At 35.9% G+C, this 20,405-nt stretch overlaps 1 protein-coding gene across 2 annotated transcripts in view; it reads right to left on the bottom strand.

Annotated features, from left to right (window-relative positions):
* Nucleotides 1-12,230, bottom strand: part of LOC133665216 (growth factor receptor-bound protein 14-like) — a 42,199-nt gene extending 29,969 nt beyond the window's left edge. Inside the window, exons 1-4 of one of the 2 annotated variants that reach the window (XM_062070464.1) lie at nucleotides 12,163-12,230; nucleotides 12,006-12,087; nucleotides 5,544-5,700; nucleotides 4,198-4,319 (exon numbers count right to left, since the gene is read on the bottom strand). In XM_062070464.1, the coding sequence (XP_061926448.1) occupies nucleotides 4,198-4,319; nucleotides 5,544-5,700; nucleotides 12,006-12,068 (342 nt within the window). In that variant the 5' untranslated portion in view covers nucleotides 12,069-12,087; nucleotides 12,163-12,230. Of the gene's footprint in view, nucleotides 1-4,197; nucleotides 4,378-4,550; nucleotides 4,752-5,543; nucleotides 5,701-12,005; nucleotides 12,088-12,162 lie in introns of those variants that run through there. The other variant, XM_062070465.1, reaches the window with a different exon arrangement.
* Nucleotides 12,231-20,405: the final 8,175 nt, after the last annotated feature.

Here is a 20,405-nt window from a genome sequence, read left to right as displayed (position 1 = left end):
CCCACTTCAAGTGTTCCACCGTCCAAACATTCCTCTTAATTAGGACAAAAACAAAGTTGTTTTTTGAACTGGAAAAATTCCCGGTTTTTCCAAAATTCCAGGAATTCCTTAATACCATTTCTCAATTAAAAATGTTACTACTTCAACATTGTTTGACCAATTTGAAAAATCCCAACACCAACCATTTCAACTTATTCAGAACATTCAAGTCTTTTAAGATTTTCTAAAAAAATTCCCGCTTTTCCCAAAATTCCCACATTTTTATGAAATCCCCATTGAAATCAATGGGACATTTTTCAAAGTTCCACAATTTTTCATCCGATTCAAACCGTTCCAACTCCAAAATATTCAAAATTTTTAAAATGGTGTGCTCTCCTTCAACAATTAAAAAAAAATTCCCGGATTTCCAAGAATTTCCAGTTTTCAGGGACATTTTTCCCCATTCAAATTGAATGGGACATTTTTCCAAGTTGCACCATTTCCACAATTTTCAACCCGTTCCAACCATTCCACCTTCAACACATTCCATTCATCCTGGACATTCAAACTATCATTTTTCCAAGTTCAAAACAATTCCAGGATTTTCCAGAATTCCAGGTTTTCCAAAGCCCTATTTCCACCCTTTTTTCTGTAGACTACTCCTTCCACATTTTTCAACCCACTTCAAGCGTTCCACCGTCCAAACATTCCTCTTAATTAGGACCAAAAAAAAGTTGTTTTTTGAACTGGAAAAATTCCCGGTTTTTCCGAAATTCCAGGAATTCCTTAATACCATTTCTCAATTAAAAATGTTCCTACTTCAACATTTTTTGACTGATTTGAAAAATTCCAACACCAACCATTTCAACTCATTCAGAACATTCAAGTCTTTTAACATTTTCTAAAAAAATTCCCGCTTTTCCCAAAATTCCCACATTTTTATGAAATTCCCATTGAAATCAATGGGACATTTTTCAAAGTTACACAATTTTTCATCCAATTCAAATCGTTCCAACTCCAAAATATTCAAACATTTTCAAAATGGTGTGCTCTCCTTCAACAATTTTTTAAAAATTCCCGGATTTCCAAGAATTCCCAGTTTTCAGGGACATTTTTCCCCATTCAAAATGAATGGGATATTTTTCCAAGTTGCACCATTTCCACATTTTTCAACCCATTCCAACCATTCCACCTTCAACACATTCCACTCATCCTGGACATTCAAACTATCATTTTTTCAAGTTAAAAAAAATTCCAGGATTTCCCAGAATTCCAGGTTTTGCAAAGCCCTATTTCCACCCTCTTTTCTGGCGACTACTCCTTCCACATTTTTCATCCCACTTCAAGTGTTCCACCGTCCAAACATTCCTCTTAATTAGGACAAAAACAAAGTTGTTTTTTGAACTGGAAAAATTCCCTGTTTTTCCAAAATTCCAGGAATTCCTTAATACCATTTCTCAATTAAAAATGTTACTACTTCAACATTGTTTGACCAATTTGAAAAATCCCAACACCAACCATTTCAACTTATTCAGAACATTCAAGTCTTTTAAGATTTTCTAAAAAAATTCCCGCTTTTCCCAAAATTCCCACATTTTTATGAAATCCCCATTGAAATCAATGGGACATTTTTCAAAGTTCCACAATTTTTCATCCGATTCAAACCGTTCCAACTCCAAAATATTCAAAATTTTTAAAATGGTGTGCTCTCCTTCAACAATTAAAAAAAAATTCCCGGATTTCCAAGAATTTCCAGTTTTCAGGGACATTTTTCCCCATTCAAATTGAATGGGACATTTTTCCAAGTTGCACCATTTCCACAATTTTCAACCCGTTCCAACCATTCCACCTTCTACACATTCCATTCATCCTGGACATTCAAACTATCATTTTTCCAAGTTCAAAACAATTCCAGGATTTTCCAGAATTCCAGGTTTTCCAAAGCCCTATTTCCACCCTTTTTTCTGTAGACTACTCCTTCCACATTTTTCAACCCACTTCAAGCGTTCCACCGTCCAAACATTCCTCTTAATTAGGACCAAAAAAAAGTTGTTTTTTGAACTGGAAAAATTCCCGGTTTTTCCGAAATTCCAGGAATTCCTTAATACCATTTCTCAATTAAAAATGTTCCTACTTCAACATTTTTTGACCGATTTGAAAAATCCCAACACCAACCATTTCAACTCATTCAGAAAATTCAAGTCTTTTAAGATTTTCTAAAAAAATTCCCGCTTTTCCCAAAATTCCCACATTTTCATGAAATCTCCCAATGAAATCAATTAGACATTTTTCAAAGTTCCACAATTTTTCATCCAATTCAAATCGTTCCAACTCCAAAATATTCAAACATTTTCAAAATGGTGTCCTCTCCTTCAACAATTTTTTAAAAATTCCCGGATTTCCAAGAATTTCCAGTTTTCAGGGACATTTTTCCCCATTCAAAATGAATGGGACATTTTTCCAAGTTGCACCATTTCCACATTTTTCAACCCGTTCCAACCATTCCACCTTCAACACATTCCACTCATCCTGGACATTCAAACTATCATTTTTCAAGTTAAAAAAAATTCCAGGATTTTCCAGAATTCCAGGTTTTCCAAAGCCCTATTTCCACCCTTTTTTCTGTAGACTACTCCTTCCACATTTTTCAACCCACTTCAAGCGTTCCACCGTCCAAACATTCCTCTTACTTAGGAAAAAAAAAAGTTGTTTTTTGAACTGGAAAAATTCCCGGTTTTTCCGAAATTCCAGGAATTCCTTAATACCATTTCTCAATTAAAAATGTTCCTACTTCAACATTTTTTGACCGATTTGAAAAATCCCATCACCAACCATTTCAACTCATTCACAACATTCAAGTCTTTTAAGATTTTCTAAAAAAATTCCCGCTTTTCCCAAAATTCCCACATATTCATGAAATCTCCCAATGAAATCAATGGGACATTTTTCAAAGTTCCACAATTTTTCATCCGATTCAAACCGTTCCAACTCCAAAATATTCAAACATTTTCAAAATGGTGTGCTCTCCTTCAACAATTTTTTAAAAATTCCCGGATTTCCAATAATTCCCAGTTTTCAAGGACATTTTTCCCCATTCAAAATGAATGGGACATTTTTCCAAGTTGCACCATTTCCACATTTTTCAACCCATTCCAACCATTCCACCTTCAACACATTCCACTCATCCTGGACATTCAAACTATCATTTTTCCAAGTTCAAAAAAATTCCAGGATTTCCCAGAATTCCAGGTTTTGCAAAGCCCTATTTCCACCCTTTTTTCTGTAGACTACTCCTTCCACATTTTTCAACCCACTTCAAGCGTTCCACCGTCCAAACATTCCTCTTAATTAGGAAAAAAACAAAGTTGTTTTTTGAACTGGAAAAATTCCCAGTTTTTCCGAAATTCCAGGAATTCCTTAATACCATTTCTCAATTAAAAATGTTACTACTTCAACATTTCTCCACTGATTTGAAAAATCCCAACACCAACCATTTCAACTCATTGAGAACATTCAAGTCTTTTAACATTTTCAAAAAAAAATTCCCGCTTTTTCCAAAATTCCCACATTTTCATGAAATGTCTCATTGAAATCAATGGGACATTTTTCAAAGTTCCACAATTTTTCATCCGATTCAAACCGTTCCAACTCCAAAATATTCAACATTTTCAAAATGGTGTGCTCTCCTTCAACAATTTAAAAAAAATTCCCGGATTTCCAATAATTCCCAGTTTTCAGGGACATTTTTCCCCATTCAAAATGAATGGGACATTTTCCCAAGTTGCACCATTTCCACATTTTTCAACCCATTCCAACCATTCCACCTTCAACACATTCCACTCATCCTGAACATTCAAACTATCATTTTTCCAAGTTCAAAAAAATTCCAGGATTTTCCAGAATTCCAGGTTTTGCAAAGCCCTATTTCCACCCTTTTTTCTGTAGACTACTTTTCAACCCACGTCAAAAGTGGTAAAGGAATGGCTAAATCAGGCTAGAATGAAGGTTTTAGAATGGCCTTCCCAAAGTCCTGACTTAAACGTGTGGACAATGCTGAAGAAACAAGTATATACTGTATATATATATATATATATATATATATATATATATATATATATATATATATATATATATATATATATATATATATATATATATATATATATATATATATATATACTGTATATGTGTGTGTGTGAATAACATTATTTAACTCACCAGAGGTTTCCTGAAGAATTCGTATTTTGCGTAGTTCTTCCTAAAATGCAGGCGGTTGTCGGAGTCCATCCCCCAGCTGGAGAGGACTTCCATGATGGACTCATGGTCCTCAATGGTCCTCTCTAGTCAGGACCAGATGCACATCAATAGTCAACATTGAAATCCTCGTCTGTTCCTGTTCTGCTCCAACAATGAAAGAATTAGTTTGCATCGTCACACTGGATGACTGCTTGAGAAATGTTGTTCTTCAACAATTTGCTCAGGCATTTGTTGACAAAGTGGTGACCCTCGCCCCGTCCTTGTTTGTGAATGACTGAGCATTTCATGCTTTTATACCCAATCATGGCACCCACCTGTTCCCAATTAGCCCGTTCACCTGTGGGATGTTCCAAATAAGTCTTTGATGAGCATCAGTCCATCTTAAATGAGCTCGGGCCCAGCCAAGCGTTTCTGGTTTCTGGGTGTTGTTGATAAATTGCTGTGGCTTTGCATAGTTTTAACTTGCACTTACAGATGTAGCGACCAACTGTAGTTACTGACAGTGGTTTTGTGGAGTGTTCCTGAAGCCCATGTGGTGATATCCTTTACACACCGATGTTGCTTGTCGAAGCGTTTCTGGGTGTTGTTGATAAATGGCCGTGGCTTTGCATAGTAGAGTTTTAACTTGCACTTACAGATGCAGCGACCAACTGTAGTTACTGACAGTGGTCTTTTGAAGTGTTCCTGGGCCCATGTGGTGATATCCTTTACACACCGATGTGGCTTTTTGATGCAGTAGCGCCTGAGGGATCCAAGGTGCGTAATATCATGGCTTACGTGCAGTGATTTCTCCAGATTCTCTGAACCTTTTGATGATATTACTGAGCGTAGATGGTGAAGTCCCTAAATTCCTTGCAATAGCTGGTTGAGAAATGTTGTTCTTCAACAATTTGCTCAGGCATTTGTTGACAAAGTGGTGACCCTCGCCCCGTCCTTGTTTGTGAACGACTGAGCATTTCATGGAAGCTGCTTTTATACCCAATCATGGCACCCACCTGTTCCCAATTAGCCCGTTCACCTGTGGGATGTTCCAAATAAGTCTTTGATGAGCATCAGTCCATCTTAAATGAGCTCAGGCCCAGCCAAGCGTTTCTGGGTGTTGTTGATAAACGGCCGTGGCTTTGCATGGTAGAGTTTTAACCGGCACTCACAGATGTAGCGACCGACTGTAGTTACTGACAGTGGTTTTCTGAAGCGCCCATGTGGTGATATCCTCTACACGCCGATGTCGCTTGTCGAAGCGTTCCTGGGTGTTGTTGATTAACGGCTTTTGGCTTTGCATAGTAAGAGTTTCTCACACGACCTACCTATTCCCAGGTGAGAGAGGTGCTCGTACAGAGTCAAGCTGTGTTCGTCCACGGCGTGGCCCTTCAAGGCCAACATGTGACATATGTCCCGGGCAACAATGTCGCTGGGGACCTCCACTGCTCTGCTGCTGTTGTCCTCATTGTAGATCTTGATGACCTGCACACACAAACGTGCTATGAGCGACTCACAACCACACAGCGACCCCTCAGTTCTGAGACAAGACCCCTGTTTGTGAGCAGTGAGGTGTAAAGTCAAATACTTGTACGACAAAGCAGGAGAATAAACAAGTTTATTATTACGCAAACAGCTGTTCCTGGTTGCCAATCAGGATGCTTCACAAGCCATGACGTCATGACTTGACGCGTGTGCTTGCAATGTTGCGGTGCCTCCATGTTGCACAGCTCTCCCTGCGCTTCCTGTCTCTGTTCGCCTGCCACACAACATTCCACCTGCACGTTGCCTGCCCTTTCTGCGTGACGGGGTCCAGACCGACAACAACAGTAATTACCCGTGCGAAATAATTTGTAGTGAATTGTTTTCCAATGTGTTACTTTTTATATTGAAATATTTCAAGTACTATTCCGTCCAATACCAAATGAAAAAGGCCCGGTGTTAATCTCGTATTATTGTGCTTTGTGATTTGTTGCATTTATCTCAGGAAATGCTGGAAAGAAAACCTCCGAGCATATAAATAAAATAAATGCATCCCTGACAAAAAGCAGGCGACGTGCAGACCAAGTAAATGTGTTGACCTTCTCTCAAGGACGGCACCACTTAGACTGGTCTGCTGCTACCCTGACCTAAACCCCACGGTCTGTCTGAGAGTGATGTGGCCTCCAGCTTGGTCACGCTGCACAAAAAACTCCAAACGACTCGCGCACAAAGACAAGAACCTTCGCTTAACTAAGTCCAAGCATCTAAAAAAAAAAGCCAAAAAGCAGTGAAGTTGTCAGGTCGTGTAAATGGCAAATAAAAAGAGAATACAACAAATCCTTTTCAACTTATATTCAATTGAATAGACTGCAAAGACAAGATATTTCATGTTCACACCAAAAAAACTCAATTTTTTTAGCGAAGCGTTTCTGGGTGTTGTTGATAAATTGCTGTGGCTTTGCATAGTAGAGTTTTAACTTTCACTTACAGATATAGCGGCCAACTGTATTTACTGACAGTGGTTTTCTGAAGTGTTCCTGAGCCCATGTGGTGATATCCTTTACACACTGACGTCGCGTACTAGCAACATGTACAAAAGCCCAAAAGCAGTGAAGTTGTCACGTCGTGTAAATGGCAAAGAAAAAGAGAATACAACAAATCATTTTCAACTTATATTTAATTGAATAGACTGCAAAGACAAGATATTTCATGTTCACACCAAAAAAAACTTTATTTTTTTAGCGAAGCGTTTCTGGGTGTTGTTGATAAATTGCTGTGGCTTTGCATAGTAGAGTTTTAACTTGCACTTACAGATGTAGCGACCATCTGTAGTTACTGACAGTGGTTTTCTGAAGTGTTCCTGAGCCCATGTGGTGATATCCTTTACACACTGATGTCGCGTACTAGCAACATGTACAAAAGCCCAAAAGCGGTGAAGTTGTCACGTTGTGTAAATGGTAAATAAAATGACAATACAACAAATCATTTTCAACTTATATTCAATTGAATAGACTGCAAAGACAAGATATTTCATGTCCACACTAATAAAAACTTAATTTTTTTGGCGAAGCGTTTCTGGGTGTTGTTGATAAATTGCTGTGGCTTTGCATAGTAGAGTTTTAACTTTCACTTACAGATGTAGCGACCAACTGTAGTTCCAGACAGTGGTTTTCTGAAGTGTTCCTGAGCCCATGTGGTGATATCCTTTACACACTGATGTTGCGTACTAGCAACACGTACAAAAGCCCAAAAGCGGTGAAGTTGTCACGTTGTGTAAATGGTAAATAAAATGACAATACAACAAATCATTTTCAACTTATATTCAATTGAATAGACTGCAAAGACAAGATATTTCATGTCCACACTAAAAAAACTTAATTTTTTTAGCGAAGCGTTTCTGGGTGTTGTTGATAAATTGCTGTGGCTTTGCATAGTAGAGTTTTAACTTTCACTTACAGATGTAGCGACCAACTGTAGTTACTGACAGTGGTTTTCTGAAGTGTTCCTGAGCCCATGTGGTGATATCCTTTACACACTGATGTCGCGTACTAGCAACACGTACAAAAGCCCAAAAGCGGTGAAGTTGTCACGTTGTGTAAATGGCAAATAAAAAGAGAATACAACAAATCCTTTTCAACTTATATTCAATTGAATAGACTGCAAAGACTAAATATTTCATGTTCACACCAAAAAAAAAAAATTTTTTAGCGAAGCGTTTCTGGGTGTTGTTGATAAATTGCTGTGGCTTTGCATAGTAGAGTTTTAACTTTCACTTACAGATGTAGCGACCAACTGTAGTTACTGACAGTGGTTTTCTGAAGTGTTCCTGAGCCCATGTAGTGATATCCTTTACACACTGATGTCGCGTACTAGCAACATGTACAAAAGCCCAAAAGCGGTGAAGTTGTCACGTTGTGTAAATGGTAAATAAAAAGAGAATACAACAAATCCTTTTCAACTTATATTCAATTGAATAGACTGCAAAGACAAGATATTTCATGTCCACACTAAAAAAAAAAAAAATTTTGGCGAAGCGTTTCTGGGTGTTGTTGATAAATAGCTGTGGCTTTGCATAGTATAGTTTTAACTTTCACTAACAGATGTAGCGACCAACTGTAGTTACTGACAGTGGTTTTCTGAAGTGTTCCTGAGCCCATGTGGTGATATCCTTTACACACTGATGTCGCGTACTAGCGACACGTACAAAAGCCCAAAAGCAGTGAAGTTGTCACGTTGTGTAAATGGCAAATAAAAAGACAATACAACAAATCCTTTTCAACTTATATTCAATTGAATAGACTGCAAAGACAAGATATTTAATGTTCACACCAAAAAAACGTAATTTTTTTAGCGAAGCGTTTCTGGGTGTTGTTGATAAATTGCTGTGGCTTTGCATAGTAGAGTTTTAACTTTCACTTACAGATGTAGCGACCAACTGTAGTTACTGACAGTGGTTTTCTGAAGTGTTCCTGAGCCCATGTGGTGATATCCTTTACACACTGATGTCGCGTACTAGCAACATGTACAAAAGCCCAAAAGCAGTGAAGTTGTCACGTTGTGTAAATGGTAAATAAAAAGAGAATACAGCAAATCCTTTTCAACTTATATTCAATTGAATAGACTGCAAAGACAAGATATTTCATGTTCACACTGAGAAACTTTTGTAATTTTTTTGCAAATATTCGCTCATTTGGGATTTGATGCCTGTGACGTGTTTCAAAAAAAGTGGGGGAAAAAAAGACTACGCACAACCAAAGCCATTTATCAACAACACCCGGAAACGCTTGGCTGGGCCCAAGCTCATCTGAGATGGACTGACGCTCATCAAAGACTTATTTGGAACACCTGGGAATAGGTAAGTCATGTGAGAAACTCTTACTATGCAAAGCCAAAAGCCATTTATCAACAACACCCAGAAACGCTTCGACAAGCAACATCGGTGTGTAAAGGATATCACCACATGGGCTCAGGAACACTTCCGAAAACCACGGTCAGTAACTACAGTTGGTCGCTACATCTGTAAGTGCAAGTTAAAACTCTACTATGCAAAGCCAACGCCATTTATCAACAACACCCAGAAACCAGAAATGCTTCGCTGGGCCCGAGCTCATCTAAGATGGACTGATAATCATCAAAGACTTATTTGGAACATCCCACAGGTGAACAGGCTGATTGGGAACAGGTGGGTGCCATGATTGGCTATAAAAGCAGCTTTCATGAAATGCTCAGTCATTCACAAACAAGGACGGGGCGAGGGTCACCACTTTGTCAACAAATGCCTGAGCAAATTGTTTAAGAACAAAAGCTATCTATCAACAACACCCAGAAACGCTTCGCCAAAAAACGTTTGTTTTTTTAGTGTGAACATGAAATATCTTGTCTTTGCAGTCTATTCAATTGAATATAAGTTGCTTGTCGAAGCGTTTCTGGGTGTTGTTGATAAATGGCCGTGGCTTTGCATAGTAGAGTTTTAACTTGCACTTACGGATGTAGCGACCAACTGTAGTCACTGACAGTGGTTTTCTGAAGTGTTCCTGAGCCCATGTGGTGATATCCTTTACACACTGATGTGGCTTTTTGATGCAGTACCGCCTGAGGGATCCAAGGTGCGTAACGTCATGGCTTACCTGCAGTGATTTCTCCAGATTCTCTGAACCTTTTGATGATATAACGGAGCGTAGATGGTAAAATCCCTAAATTCCTTGCAATAGCTGGTTAAAAGTTAAAACTCTACTACACAGAAGCCAAAAGCTATTTATCAACAACACCCAGAAACGCTTTGCCAAAAAATTTTAGTTTTTTTAGTGTGAACATGAAATATCTTGTCTTTGCAGTCTATTCAATTGAATATAAGTTCCTTGTCGAAGCGTTTCTGGGTGTTGTTGATAAATGGCCATGGCTTTGCATTGTAGAGTTTTAACTTGCACTTACAGATGTAGCGACCAACTGTAGTTACTGACAGTGGTTTTTTGAAGTGTTTCTGAGTCCATGTGGTGATATCCTTTACACACTGATGTGGCTTTTTGATGCAGTACCGCCTGAGGGATCCAAGGTGCGTAACGTCATGGCTTACCTGCAGTGATTTCTCCAGATTCTCTGAACCTTTTGATGATATAACGGAGCGTAGATGGTAAAATCCCTAAATTCCTTGCAATAGCTGGTTAAAAGGTAAAACTCTACTACACAGAAGCGAAAAGCTATTTATCAACAACACCCAGAAAGATATTTCATGTCCACACTAAAAAAAAAAAAAAATTTTGGCGAAGCGTTTCTGGGTGTTGTTGATAAATTGCTGTGGCTTTGCATTGTAGAGTGTTAACTTGCACTTACAGATGTAGCGACCAACTGTAGTTACTGACAGTGGTTTTTTGAAGTGTTTCTGAGTCCATGTGGTGATATCCTTTACACACTGATGTGGCTTTTTGATGCAGTACCGCCTGAGGGATCCAAGGTGCGTAACGTCATGGCTTACCTGCAGTGATTTCTCCAGATTCTCTGAACCTTTTGATGATATAACGGAGCGTAGATGGTAAAATCCCTAAATTCCTTGCAATAGCTGGTTAAAAGTTAAAACTCTACTACACAGAAGCCAAAAGCTATTTATCAACAACACCCAGAAACGCTTTGCCAAAAAATTTTAGTTTTTTTAGTGTGAACATGAAATATCTTGTCTTTGCAGTCTATTCAATTGAATATAAGTTCCTTGTCGAAGCGTTTCTGGGTGTTGTTGATAAATGGCCATGGCTTTTCATTGTAGAGTTTTAACTTGCACTTACAGATGTAGCGACCAACTGTAGTTACTGACAGTGGTTTTTTGAAGTGTTTCTGAGTCCATGTGGTGATATCATTTACACACTGATGTGGCTTTTTGATGCAGTACCGCCTGAGGGATCCAAGGTGCGTAACGTCATGGCTTACCTGCAGTGATTTCTCCAGATTCTCTGAACCTTTTGATGATATAACGGAGCGTAGATGGTAAAATCCCTAAATTCCTTGCAATAACTGGTTAAAAGGTAAAACTCTACTACACAGAAGCGAAAAGCTATTTATCAACAACACCCAGAAACGCTTCGCCAAAAAAAGTAAGTTTTTTTAGAGTGAACATGAAATATCTTGTCTTTGCAGTCTATTCAATTGAATATAAGTTGCTTGTCGAAGCGTTTCTGGGTGTTGTTGATAAATGGCCGTGGATTTGCATAGTAGAATTTTAACTTGCACTTACAGATGTAGCGACCAACTGTAGTTGCTGACAGTGGTTTTCTGAAGTGTTCCTGAGCCCATGTGGTGATATCCTTTACACACTGATGTGGCTTTTTGACAGTGACTTCTCCAGATTCTATGAACCTTTTGATGATATTATGATGCATAATAAATGAAAATAACATAACATAACATAACATAACATAACATAACATAACATAACATAACATAACATAACATAACATAACATAACATAACATAACATAACATAACATAACATATTACAGAGCGTAGATGGTGTAAACCCTAAATCCGTTGCAATAGCTAGTTAAAAGTTAAAACTCTACCACGCAAAGTCACAACTATTTATCAACAACACCCAGAAACACTTCGCCAAAAAAATTAAGTTTTTTTAGTGTGAACATGAAATATCTTGTCTTTGCAGTCTATTCAATTGAAAATAAGTTGAAAAGGATTTGCAAATCGTTGTATTCTCTTTTTATTTACCATTTACACAAGCACGGACACTTGGGAACATACCAGAGGGCAGCGCGTCGACACAATGGAGTCAATGGAAACAAGAAAAAATGACTTTTTAGGGTTCCTACCCGCTTCTGCAGACACAGAGGTGTGATGGCCGGCAAGGTGACTCTTCTTGCACGGAAGTTCATGCTGCCGTCTTCAGTAACGCTTCAACAGACACATATATACATATATACACACATATATACACACATATATACATATATATATATACATACATACATAGTCACTGTTTCAATGAGTACTGCAGGGAATATGGACAAAAGTCATCTGGTTTGCAAAGAAGGTGTGAGGGGAAAAAAAAGACATGTTTCCTCCCCAAACTCCTCCTTCGTCCTTGGAGAAGCAAGCGCTTACCGTTGTCGACCGGTTCAGAAAAAAGGTTGCTGCTTGGGTGTTTGATTTCCACACCCAAGGCCGCTGAGTGCGAGAGAAAACTGTGATGACTTGTTCAGCCATATTTGACGAGCGTATTATTATCACCAATCCAGTATGTTTAGTCTCGCAGGAAGTGGACACGACAGGAACATTCGGCCCAAGAAGATAAGTCCCGCCTTTCCAAGCCGATAAGCAGCTGACTCCTGGTGAAATATACCCCAAATGTTCTCCTCGGACTTCTAGAAGGTCGATCGTAGCCAACCATGTAGATGACGAGAAGTAGGCCTTAAATGTCCTTTATACACACTATTATGTTGTTCTGACAATAAATGTCCTTTATACACACTATTATGTTGTTCTGACAATAAATGTCCTTAATACAAACTATTATGTTGTTCTGACAATAAATGTCCTTTATACACACTATTATGTTGTTCTGACAATAAATGTCCTTTATACACACTATTATGTTGTTCTGACAATAAATGTCCTTTATACACACTATTATGTTGTTCTGACAATAAATGTCCTTTATACACACTATTATGTTGTTCTGACAATAAATGTCCTTTATACACACTATTATGTTGTTCTGACAATAAATGTCCATTACACACACTATTATGTTGTTCTGACAATAAATGTCCTTTATACACACTATTATCTTGTTCTGACAATAAATGTCCTTTATACACACTATTATGTTGTTCTGACAATAAATGTCCTTTATACACACTATTATGTTGTTCTGACAATAAATGTCCTTTATACACACTATTATGTTGTTCTGACAATAAATGTCCTTTATACACACTATTATGTTGTTCTGACAATAAATGTCCTTTATACACACTATTATGTTGTTCTGACAATAAATGTCCATTACACACACTATTATGTTGTTCTGACAATAAATGTCCTTTATACACACTATTATCTTGTTCTGACAATAAATGTCCTTTATACACACTATTATGTTGTTCTGACAATAAATGTCCTTTATACACACTATTATGTTGTTCTGACAATAAATGTCCTTTATACACACTATTATGTTGTTCTGACAATAAATGTCCTTTATACACACTATTATGTTGTTCTGACAATAAATGTCCTTTATACACACTATTATGTTGTTCTGACAATAAATGTCCATTACACACACTATTATGTTGTTCTGACAATAAATGTCCTTTATACACACTATTATGTTGTTCTGACAATAAATGTCCTTTATACACACTATTATGTTGTTCTGACAATAAATGTCCTTAATACACACTATTATGTTGTTCTGACAATAAATGTCCTTTATACACACTATTATGTTGTTCTGACAATAAATGTCCTTTATGCACACTATTATGTTGTTCTCACAATAAATGTCCATTACACACACTATTATGTTGTTCTGACAATAAATGTCCTTTATACACACTATTATCTTGTTCTGACAATAAATGTCCTTTATACACACTATTATGTTGTTCTGACAATAAATGTCCTTTATACACACTATTATGTTGTTCTGACAATAAATGTCCTTTATACACACTATTATGTTGTTCTGACAATAAATGTCCTTAATACACACTATTATGTTGTTCTGACAATTAATGTCCTTAATACACACTATTATGTTGTTCTGACAATAAATGTCCTTTATACACACTATTATGTTGTTCTGACAATAAATGTCCTTTATACACACTATTATGTTGTTCTGACAATAAATGTCCTTTATACACACCATTATGTTGTTCTGACAATAAATGTCCTTTATACACACTATTATGTTGTTCTGACAATAAATGTCCTTTATACACACTATTATGTTGTTCTGACAATAAATGTCCTTTATACACACTATTATGTTGTTCTGACAATAAATGTCCTTAATACACACTATTATGTAGTTCTGACAATAAATGTCCTTTATACACACTATTATGTTGTTCTGACAATAAATGTCCTTTATACACACTATTATGTTGTTCTGACAATAAATGTCCTTTATACACACTATTATGTTGTTCTGACAATAAATGTCCTTAATACACACTATTATGTTGTTCTGACAATAAATGTCCTTTATACACACTATTATGTTGTTCTGACAATAAATGTCCTTAATACACACTATTATGTTGTTCTGACAATAAATGTCCTTTATACACACTATTATGTTGTTCTGACAATAAATGTCCTTGATACACACTATTATGTTGTTCTGACAATAAATGTCCTTTATACACACTATTATGTTGTTCTGACAATAAATGTCCTTAATACACACTATTATGTTGTTCTGACAATAAATGTCCTTTATACACACTATTATGTTGTTCTGACAATAAATGTCCATTACACACACTATTATGTTGTTCTGACAATAAATGTCCTTTATACACACTATTATCTTGTTCTGACAATAAATGTCCTTTATACACACTATTATGTTGTTCTGACAATAAATGTCCTTTATACACACTATTATGTTGTTCTGACAATAAATGTCCTTTATACACACTATTATGTTGTTCTGACAATAAATGTCCTTTATACACACTATTATGTTGTTCTGACAATAAATGTCCTTAATACACACTATTATGTTGTTCTGACAATAAATGTCCTTTATACACACTATTATGTTGTTCTGACAATAAATGTCCTTTATACACACTATTATGTTGTTCTGACAATAAATGTCCTTTATACACACTATTATGTTGTTCTGACAATAAATGTCCATTACACACACTATTATGTTGTTCTGACAATAAATGTCCTTTATACACACTATTATCTTGTTCTGACAATAAATGTCCTTTATACACACTATTATGTTGTTCTGACAATAAATGTCCTTTATACACACTATTATGTTGTTCTGACAATAAATGTCCTTTATACACACTATTATGTTGTTCTGACAATAAATGTCCTTAATACACACTATTATGTTGTTCTGACAATTAATGTCCTTAATACACACTATAATGTTGTTCTGACAATAAATGTCCTTTATACACACTATTATGTTGTTCTGACAATAAATGTCCTTTATACACACTATTATGTTGTTCTGACAATAAATGTCCTTTATACACACCATTATGTTGTTCTGACAATAAATGTCCTTTATACACACTATTATGTTGTTCTGACAATAAATGTCCTTTATACACACTATTATGTTGTTCTGACAATAAATGTCCTTTATACACACTATTATGTTGTTCTGACAATAAATGTCCTTAATACACACTATTATGTAGTTCTGACAATAAATGTCCTTTATACACACTATTATGTTGTTCTGACAATAAATGTCCTTTATACACACTATTATGTTGTTCTGACAATAAATGTCCTTTATACACACTATTATGTTGTTCTGACAATAAATGTCCTTAATAAACACTATTATGTTGTTCTGACAATAAATGTCCTTTATACACACTATTATGTTGTTCTGACAATAAATGTCCTTAATACACACTATTATGTTGTTCTGACAATAAATGTCCTTTATACACACTATTATGTTGTTCTGACAATAAATGTCCTTAATACACACTATTATGTTGTTCTGACAATAAATGTCCTTTATACACACTATTATGTTGTTCTGACAATAAATGTCCTTAATACACACTATTATGTTGTTCTGACAATAAATGTCCTTTATACACACTATTATGTTGTTCTGACAATAAATGTCCTTTATACACACTATTATGTTGTTCTGACAATAAATGTCCTTTATACACACTATTATGTTGTTCTGACAATAAATGTCCTTTATACACACTATTATGTTGTTCTGACAATACATGTCCTTTATACACACTATTATGTTGTTCTGACAATAAATGTCCTTTATACACACTATTATGTTGTTCTGACAATAAATGTCCTTTATACACACTATTATGTTTTCTGACAATAAATGTCCTTTATACACACTATTATGTTGTTCTGACAATAAATGTCCTTTATACACACTATTATGTTGTTCTGACAATAAATGTCCTTTATACACACTATTATGTTGTTCTGACAATACATGTCCTTTATACACACTATTATGTTGTTCTGACAATAAATGTCCTTAATACACACTATTATGTTGTTCTGACAATAAATGTCCTTTATACACACTATTATGTTGTTCTGACAATAAATGTCCTTTATACACACTATTATGTTGTTCTGACAATAAATGTCCTTTATACACACTATTATGTTGTTCTGACAATAAATGTCCATTACACACACTATTATGTTGTTCTGACGATAAATGTCCTTTATACACACTATTATGTTGTTCTGACAATAAATGTCCTTTATACACACTATTATGTTGTTCTGACAATAAATGTCCTTTATACACACTATTATGTTGTTCTGACAATAAATGTCCTTTACACACACTATTATGTTGTTCTGACAATAAATGTCCTTTATACACACTATTATGTTGTTCTGACAATAAATGTCCTTTACACACACTATTATGTTGTTCTGACAATAAATGTCCTTTATACACACTATTATGTTGTTCTGACAATAAATGTCCTTAATACACACTATTATGTTGTTCTGACAATAAATGTCCTTTATACACACTATTATGTTGTTCTGACAATAAATGTCCTTTATACACACTATTATGTTGTTCTGACAATAAATGTCCTTAATACACACTATTATGTTGTTCTGACAATAAATGTCCTTTATACACACTATTATGTTTTTCTGACAATACATGTCCTTTATACACACTATTATGTTGTTCTGACAATAAATGTCCTTAATACACACTATTATGTTGTTCTGACAATAAATGTCCTTTATACACACTATTATGTTGTTCTGACAATAAATGTCCTTTATACACACTATTATGTTGTTCTGACAATAAATGTCCTTTATACACACTATTATGTTGTTCTGACAATAAATGTCCTTTACACACACTATTATGTTGTTCTGACAATAAATGTCCTTAATACACACTATTATGTTGTTCTGACAATAAATGTCCTTTATACACACTATTATGTTGTTCTGACAATAAATGTCCTTTATACACACTATTATGTTGTTCTGACAATAAATGTCCTTTATACACACTATTATGTTGTTCTGACAATACATGTCCTTTATACACACTATTATGTTGTTCTGACAATAAATGTCCTTTATACACACTATTATGTTGTTCTGACAATAAATGTCCTTTATACACACTATTATGTTGTTCTGACAATAAATGTCCTTTATACACACTATTATGTTGTTCTGACAATAAATGTCCTTTATACACACTATTATGTTGTTCTGACAATAAATGTCCTTTATACACACTATTATGTTGTTCTGACAATACATGTCCTTTATACACACTATTATGTTGTTCTGACAATAAATGTCCTTTATACACACTATTATGTTGTTCTGACAATAAATGTCCTTTATACACACTATTATGTTGTTCTGACAATAAATGTCCTTTATACACACTATTATGTTGTTCTGACAATAAATGTCCATTACACACACTATTATGTTGTTCTGACAATAAATGTCCTTTATACACACTATTATGTTGTTCTGACAATAAATGTCCTTTATACACACTATTATGTTGTTCTGACAATAAATGTCCTTTATACACACTATTATGTTGTTCTGACAATAAATGTCCTTTACACACACTATTATGTTGTTCTGACAATAAATGTCCTTTATACACACTATTATGTTGTTCTGACAATAAATGTCCTTTATACACACTATTATGTTGTTCTGACAATAAATGTCCTTTATACACACTATTATGTTGTTCTGACAATAAATGTCCTTTATACCTATGTGTACCTAATGTTGTGTCCTTTGGACAACATTAGGTACACATAGGACACAACATTAGGTACACAAAGGACACAACATTAGGTACACATAGGACACAACATTAGGTACACTTAGGACACAACAGTAGGTACACATGGGACGCAACATTAGGTACACATAGGACACAACATTAGGTACACATAGGACACAACAGTAGGTACACATAGGATACAACATTAGGTACACATAGGACACAATATTAGGTACACATAGGACACAATATTAGGTACACATAGGACACAACATTAGGTACCCATTGGACACAACATTAGGTACACATAGGATACAACATTAGGTACACATAGGACACAACATTAGGTACATATAGGACACAACATTAGGTAAATATAGGACACAACATTAGGTACACATAGGACACAACATTAGGTAAAAATAGGACACAACATTAGGTACACATGGGACACAACATTAGGTACACATAGGACACAACATTAGGTACACATTGGACACAACATTAGGTACACAAAGGACACAACATTAGGTACACATGGGACACAACATTAGGTACACTTAGGACACAACATTAGGTACACATAGGACACAACATTAGGTACACTTAGGACACAACAGTAGGTACACATGGGACACAACATTAGGTACACAAAGGACACAACATTAGGTACACATAGGACACAACATTAGGTACACTTAGGACACAACAGTAGGTACACATGGGACACAACATTAGGTACACATAGGACACAACATTAGGTACACATAGGACACAACAGTAGGTACACATAGGACACAACAGTAGGTACGCATTGGACACAACATTAGGTACACATAGGACACAACAGTAGGTACACATAGGACACAACATTAGGTACACATAGGACACAATATTAGGTACACATAGGACACGATATTAGGTACACATAGGACACAACATTAGGTACCCATTGGACACAACATTAGGTACACATAGGACACAACATTAGGTACACATAGGACACAACATTAGGTACACATAGGACACAACATTATGTACACATAGGACACAACATTAGGTACACATAGGACACAACATTAGGTAAAAATAGGACACAACATTAGGTACACATAGGACACAACATTAGGTACACATAGGACACAACATTAGGTACACATAGGACACAACATTAGGTACACAAAGGACACAACATTAGGTACACATAGGACACAACAGTAGGTACACATGGGACACAACATTAGGTACACATAGGACACAACATTAGGTACACATAGGACACAACAGTAGGTACACATAGGACACAACAGTAGGTACGCATTGGACACAACATTAGGTACACATAGGACACAACAGTAGGTACACATAGGACACAACATTAGGTACACATAGGACACAACAATAGGTACACATAGGACACGATATTAGGTACACATAGGACACAACATTAGGTACCCATTGGACACAACATTAGGTACACATAGGACACAACATTAGGTACACATAGGACACAACATTAGGTACATATAGGACACAACATTAGGTACACATAGGACACAACATTAGGTACACATAGGACACAACATTAGGTAAACATAGGACACAACATTAGGTACACATAGGACACAACATTAGGTACACATAGGACACAACATTAGGTACACATAGGACATAACATTAGGTACACATAGGACACAACATTAGGTACACTTAGGACACAACAGTAGGTACATGCAGGACACAACATTAGGTACACATAGGACACAACATTAGGTACACATAGGACACAACATTAGGTACACATAGGACACAACATTAGGTAAACATAGGACTAAACATTAGGTACACATAGGACACAACATTAGGTACACATAGGACACAACATTAAGTACATATAGGACACAACATTAGGTACACATAGGACACAACAGTAGGTACACAAAGGACACAACATTAGGTACACATAGGACTAAACATTAGGTACACATAGGACACAACATTAGGTACACATAGGACATAACATTAGGTACACATAGGACACAACATTAGGTACATGTAGGACACAACATTAGGTACACATAGGACACAACATTAGGTACACATAGGACACAACATTAGGTACACATAGGACACAATATTAGGTACACATAGGACTAAACATTAGGTACAAATAGGACACAACATTAGGTACACA

Source organism: Entelurus aequoreus, linkage group LG14 (assembly GCF_033978785.1).
Source record: "Entelurus aequoreus isolate RoL-2023_Sb linkage group LG14, RoL_Eaeq_v1.1, whole genome shotgun sequence".
NCBI lineage: Eukaryota > Metazoa > Chordata > Actinopteri > Syngnathiformes > Syngnathidae > Entelurus > Entelurus aequoreus.
This window is presented reverse-complemented; position numbering and strand designations above follow the sequence as displayed.